The sequence below is a fragment of the Coniophora puteana genome, assembly GCF_000271625.1.
Source record: "Coniophora puteana RWD-64-598 SS2 unplaced genomic scaffold CONPUscaffold_3, whole genome shotgun sequence".
In the NCBI taxonomy this organism is placed as follows: domain Eukaryota; kingdom Fungi; phylum Basidiomycota; class Agaricomycetes; order Boletales; family Coniophoraceae; genus Coniophora; species Coniophora puteana.
The window spans coordinates 279035-285825 of record NW_006913055.1 but is presented as its reverse complement, the minus strand read 5'-3'; the positions used below and the strand labels follow the sequence as shown (position 1 = coordinate 285825).

The following is a 6791-nucleotide window of genomic DNA, read 5'->3' as shown; positions in this document are numbered from 1 at the left end:
AGGGGTAGCTTGACCTTCTGTTCATCACACCAGAAGCGGCTTGGTTACAAGTAGAACAAGGAGAAAAGGGATAATTCCATGAAGGGATGGTATCCTCTGTGTAGGGCTCGAGTTCAACGTGTCGACGAGAAGACCAAAGAGGCTGACTAAGACGGGTGCTTGGTGCGGCGAGCCCCTGAAAGATGATGCAGCCTTTCCCACTCTTTGTTGTGCCATCTCGCCGCGTAAGCTAAGTCGGGACTCCCGCGTATATCTTGATTTTTTGCTCTACAGGAGTCCCTCGCCGTCGTAAAACCAAAAGCTCCTGTCCTCTGTGAAGCAACGCACGGCCACAACTGACGTCCATGACAGGTCCGCGACAATGTTTGCTCCGTGAACTGAGAGGACAACGCTCTACAACGCTTGACAGCGTGCGCTGTCTTACAAAACTCTTTGCAGCACTATCTAGCACTATGCTTCCCTGGTCCGAGTCTATCATCCGTCAAATTTCGGGTGAATGATGTGTGCTGATGCGCGTGATCATCATGGTCCCCCTTCTCATCCAGCCCACCTAGCAACATCGGAAGATAATCGCTCTTGGTTTCAGGCTTCTCATTCCTCTCCACAGCGCTCTTCCTTCACCCCATGTTCATCAGGTCTCGGGACATCACCAGCACCCCGAGCATTCTAGATGCCTCAAAGTCTGATCCAGAAGCCAAGGCGAGGCTTATCGCCACTCTCCAGCTTATCGGTTCGATGACCGTCGGCGGGATATTCTACGGTTTCACGACGGCAACCGCCGCGCTAAGCGCTTCCTCCATCATCCAGTCGAGTCAGCACCGCTCACGAAGGCGCATCGCGTTCCTTCTGGCGTACGTCGGTCTGCTGTGGGCGTCGGGCACATTGGATATGGCGGGCATAACATGGAGCGGGGTAGCCACATACGTGTACCAGACATCGGTCCCGAACAAAGCGATGGTGTACATGACGAACAACTCGTACTGGGCTATTCTTTTGCTTTCTGACGCGATGATGGTATGTGTTCAAACATACCACTTTGGCTCCGCTCGTACTGATCGATGTGCTGGGCTACTGCAACTACCTACCAGGTCTGGCGGTTCAAAGCTGTCTGGTCGAAGTCTACCTACTATCGCTACCTCATAATTGTGCCTGCTCTAGGCTACCTCGGCATATTAGGTACGTGTCAAGTGTAAATCAATATCCAAGTCGTTGATAGCGATTTCATAGTCCCTGGCTTCTTCGTTTTCGTTCTCCTCGACGACGGAGCGGTGTGGGAAGGCCCCAGTGTCGGTGCAGCACTCATCAGCGCTGTGTTCCTGTCTTCTTTCTGCCTCAATGTATATGTTGCTGCCCTCATATCAGGTCGTCTGCTTATTTATCGGCGTCGTTTCAAAACCTACTTAGGTATGTATAGACTCGGGCTTATATCTATTTCCCCGCTCATAGTCTTGTCCCCATCTACTCAGGCTCGCCCGATGCAAAACACTACACATCATACGGCGCCATCCTCGTCGAGTCTTATCTTCCCCTAGCCCTCAGCAACATCGTATACTTTGTCCTATACTTCCTCGATAACCCAGCACAGTGGGTGATGGCCTCTATCGTGGATCAGATGCAGATTGTCGCGTCGTTCTTGGTCATGATCCGAGTCTCGCGCGGAATTGCGTGGGATGCGTCGGTGACTCCCCAATCTGTCGATAATGCGATAGATAGGGCACTGGAAGCGGTTCTTGGCCAATGAAGCAGCCTATCGTGTTTGTCGAAAGTTAGCTGTTGGGGAATATCCAAAGTTCCACACATTAATGCAATGACATAGCTGAGTCGGAGCACATCTTTGCTTATAACCGTCACTTGTTGTTCGATATTCAAGCATGGATTATATAACCTGTGTAGTACGAGCGGTCTCCGCCTAGTTGATATGCGTAGATAATGCGTTGTACCACATACAAACAGATATCAAGAGCCTAAAATGCTACCTGCTAATACTGTAACTGTGGATGAGGCCAACATGATATTTGAATCCAAAGCTAAAACATCGTCAAAACTGAATTTACAGTAGCTTGGCGTGACAAGGATCTGTTTCATCGTACTAACCTCTCCAATGGTCTCTGTTACGCGTCCCAGTCCTTCTGCATATAATAGGTCGTATACAGATATGCTAGCCAAGAGAATAGAGGGCGGGCTGCTCAGAAGATCGTCGTTGAAACTATGGGATCCCAAGTTGGTGAGAAATCGACACAGACACCGATGCATATGCAGTGTCCGATTGTGAGCCTGCATTTGATCCACGGTTCTAGCGAGCCCTACCAAAATATAGGGCTTAATACACACGAGTGTCACGGATGTCCTTCTCAGGATGCACGCCGAGGAGGATCCTGACGTATAATATGCTGAGCGCGCTCCCGAGAGGGCCAAAGATGGAACACTGCTTTCGGCAGAGCTGCTCGATGAGCGAGAACAATCATAGTATGTTGAGAGCAGCTTTAGTACGACGCCGCAAATGCCCATCGCGAGTAGACCATATTGGGCGCACAGATTGTGATCGGAGGGTGAACAGCAGGAAAATCGAGGCATCGGAGCTCACAACAGGCCCTAGCATACGCCCATCGAGTCCCCCTCACAATGTTAAGTCCCAGAAAGCGGAGTGAGAGGCTTTCTTCGCGAATGAATCCAAACCTTGGTGAGTGGTCAGCCGAGGGAGAGAGCTTCGTCTGGTAAAGGTTGAAGAGCTGCTACATATTCTGTGTGCCGCATTAGAATCCGCTTTATTCTCATAAAGACAAAGGGAAAAAGATGTAAGCGATGACATCTTCTGCAGGTGTAGTGTAGAACGCGAGTCCAACGAGATGAAAGCGCAGAGGGGTTGACTAAGACGGGCGCCTAGCACGTCAAGCCCCTGAATGACAGCTCAGCGATGAATGTGCCGTGAACTGAGAGGACACCGCTGGTCCTCATACAAAAACTCTTTGCAGCGTCACGCAACACTTTGTCAGAGCTTTTCGTCCATCAGTTCCCGGAATATCAATGATACGCATTGACGTGCATGACCATGATAGCCCTTCACGTCCCTTTCCACTATCCTCTCCCTTTATCCCATGCTCGTAAAGCCTCGGGACGCAACATCTACCCCGAACACCCTGGATGGCTCAAACCCTGACCTAGAAGCCCAGGCGAGGCTCTCTGCCAGCCTCGGAATCATCGGCTCGATGACCGTTGGCGGGACGTTCTACGGCTTCGTGACGGCGATCGCTGGGACGTGCGCGTACTCCCTCATCCAGTCGCGCCATCGCCGCTCACGAAGACGCCTCGCGTTGGTTCTAGCGTACATCGGCATGCTTTGGACAGCTGGAACGCTGGATATTGGGGCTGTGACGTGGGGGCGGGTAGACACATACGTTTATCATCCGTCGAGCGCTCTCCAGAGTCCGAACGCGCAGAATTCGGGCCCGAAAGCGATAGGGTTAATGGCGGATATATCGTATTGGGCTATCCTTTTGCTTTCGGATGCGATGATGGTACGCTCTCAGATATATGCTCTTGGCTCGACTCGTACTGATGCACTGCGTTGCGGTGGCTTCCTACCAGGTCTGGCGATTTAAGGTTGTCTGGTCGAAGTCCGTGTTCTATCGCTACCTCGTAATTGTTCCCGTTTTATGCTATGTGGGCATTTCAGGTACGTATCAATGTGTACATCGATATCCGACTCATTGACTCCAACCTCACAGTACCCGGCTTCTTTGTTTTCATTGTCTTCTACAATAGCTCAGTATGGTGGAATGCCAGTATCGGCGCGGGCCTCACCACCGCCGTTTTTCTGTCTTCCTTCTGCCTCAACATATACGTTGCCGCCCTCATATCTGGTCGTCTATTTCTTTATCGACGTCGCTTCAAAGCCCACTTAGGTACGCATTGCTCAGCTCTACTTATCTTTCCTCGCTCATATTGCCTTTTTCCTGTCTTTCAGGCTCGCCCGATGCAAAGCACTATACATCATACGGTGCCATCCTCGTCGAGTCCTACCTTCCACTAGCCATCACCAGTATCGTTTTCTTTGCCCTGTACTTCCTCAATAATCCAGCGCAGTATATGCTGGCCCAGGTTCTGGATCAGATGCAGATTATCGCGTCGCTCTTGGTCATGCTCCGCGTCTCGCATGGAATTGCGTGGGACTCATCGACGACTTCGCAATCTGTTGACAGTGCGATAGATAGGGCGCTGGAGGCAGCTCTTAGCCGATAAACACGCATGTATATTGAGGTGACCGATCCAGAAAACATCTTTACCTATACCCACTACTCGGAAATGAAGCACATGTAACCTTCGTAGTAATGCCTATGTGCATACTTGTAGTAATTGCACTTTTATGATGTGGTAACGATAATATATCATTTATGAAAGTTTTGTTGTGATACTTGTACACAAACGTCGAGAGATAAGGCTACCTACTTTAGATGTTCTGCGTATGAGTGCGGTGTGATTCTCGCCAAAAGCTCAGCTATCGCTCGTTTTCAAACCTGAAAGTGGTTTGACGTGGCAGCAAGCCGTCCCACGACATCTTTTCCCGTAGTCTCCTCCACGTGTCCGGCTGCAAACAAATCCTCAACGCCTTCCATGCCAAAACAACCGGAGATGCCAGCCAAGAAATCAGAGGGCGCGGCGGCCAGAAGGCCTTCGTAGAAACTGGATTGCGGGACCTCAAGAAACTGGTGAGAAACTGTCGCTGTTGTAGATGCAGTTGAGTCTGTTTTCGATCCGTGGGAATAGGGCTCAACCAGGCTCGATTCCGTTTTGGTGCGTGCCCGTCGATAAGGAGCATCGGCTTTGGCGCGACTCCTGTACACCTGCCGCCCTCCTTCCCTCACATCATGTCCACCCTCGACGCGAACTCTAGGAGCCTGACCTCCGTTCGTGGCTGAAGGAGATTGGCGAGGATAATGTGATGCCCTTCTGTCGGCTGCTTGCTGATGATGTGCTCCATGTTCTTTGTTGGTTTCTTCAACGACGTTGACGAGACCCGCAGTGTTCTTCTTCCTCTTACCATGACCCTCCTTTGGAGCGAGAGTCCAGAACGTCCCGATGCTCTCTCCATTCAAAGACTTGGCCTTCTTGAAGCCCTTGTAGGTGGATATCGTGGCACTCAAGGAGGCATGCTGCGATATCAGATCAACTTCCTTTCGCTCGAGCGTCGTCCATTATGAAACTCACTACCTTTTTCTCTGTGGTGCCAGCCCTATACCCCGCGAAAACCTTCCTCATCGCAGCGTTTATCCCCTTGAACGTGCATAACCTGTCCGGACTCGCCCATATCGCTGCCTTGGCCATATACGCGATCGTGCCAGTCGCCGCTAACGGGTAACCATCGTCTCCCTGCGGAACGTTTGAAAGCTTGACGGACTTTTCGGGAGGTATTCCAAGATTCTCGCGAATATCCATCTCCAAGATTCTCTCCGCCTCTGACGTAGGAGGGAGCGGGTCTGGATCATCGGTCTCTAGAGGTCCGTGCACCTCTAAAGGTAACACTCCCATAAAGTGACGTTGATTGACAGTTGTACTGATATTAGAGGACCGGTGTGTATCTGAAGCGCTATTTGCTGCAGTATGCTGACCCTGCTCAATGCGATCAGTAACGACACGAGTCGCTTCTGATTCGCTGACTGACCTGCAACGTCACATAAATCGGGTCTACGCCAATGCCATTTGTCTCTAGTCCAACACGAGACGAATGCCCTCCTCCTTTTGCGTGGCATTCTACATGCTGGTGGTACACTTGTACCGCGGAGTCAAAGCGCTGGGTCGAGTCCGTGCCGGCATAGCTGGAGAACAGTGGCTTGAGTCAGACAAAGAGGTCAGTAATGTACGCCGAATGCGATCGTATCTACGGCTCACCAAGGTCTGTAGTCCCATGAACCCGTGTCTCAACCCAACGCTCGTGTTATATGCAAGTCCAGATATACCCTACTCGAGAACAATAGAACCACGTGTCAATCGATAATCAGCGACGCCACTCTCGCAATAATTGTCAACGCACCATGTACTCGTTCTGGCGTGCGTATCCCGGGAGGATTTCAGCCCAAGGGAAAGGCACATGAGCTGCTGAGCTCGTATTGTTTCGTCCTGGAGGCCCAAACGCGAGTGGCACATCTGGTTGGTTCACCAGCGGACGTTCTTCAGAGAGTGGCGGGATCATCGAGGGAGACTGACGGTATCCATACCACCTCGTCTCCGATACGGAGGGGTGTGAGCTGCTCGTGTCAGCAGTACCGTGCTGGTTCATGGTACGGTGGGAGGTCGACGTGGTGAAAGGGAAGGATGAAGGTGGGTCTTAGGCGAACGCGGGAGGTGAGGCAAGGGCTACATGCTGTGCGACCTGTCCTCGAGGCAAACATGGACCCACATTTGACAAACAATGTGACAGCTTGCTTTTAGCATTCTCTAAGCGAACTTCAACGATAGCTTGCGCTTGGTTCGATCGTTCCGGATAACGTGGTTCTGTAGCTGCTTCGATTAGCTCCCCACTCCTGCAACACAGTCCCCTTCATCTTGGGTGCAGTCAATACTCTCTACTGTACACCATTTGTACCGGTTACTCACATGAGCACTGGGAAATAATGTTTACTAGAGCTATGATAGCGATATCAGCCGTGAGTTAAAGTAGGTTATCTTTGATATTGTACAAACTTTATATCAACCCGATCCTGCGCATAAAAGGGTGCGCACGGCGAGTGTGATAACTCAGTACTCAGGCTTTGCTTCGCTCCTATCACATCTTCATTTAAGGATGTGGCGGCAGT

General features: G+C 51.0%; 1 protein-coding gene across 1 annotated transcript; it reads left to right on the top strand.

Annotated features, from left to right (window-relative positions):
* Positions 1-237: 237 nt before the first annotated feature.
* On the top strand, positions 238-4239 carry CONPUDRAFT_162998 (uncharacterized protein; the record flags this gene model as incomplete). The annotated part of the gene is made up of 8 exons (XM_007767409.1): positions 238-1014; positions 1089-1176; positions 1228-1404; positions 1467-1678; positions 3057-3515; positions 3586-3673; positions 3726-3902; positions 3965-4239. The coding sequence occupies exons 1-8, from the start codon at positions 625-627 to the stop codon at positions 4237-4239; spliced, it is 1866 nt and encodes a 621-aa protein (XP_007765599.1). The 5' UTR covers positions 238-624.
* Positions 4240-6791: the final 2552 nt, after the last annotated feature.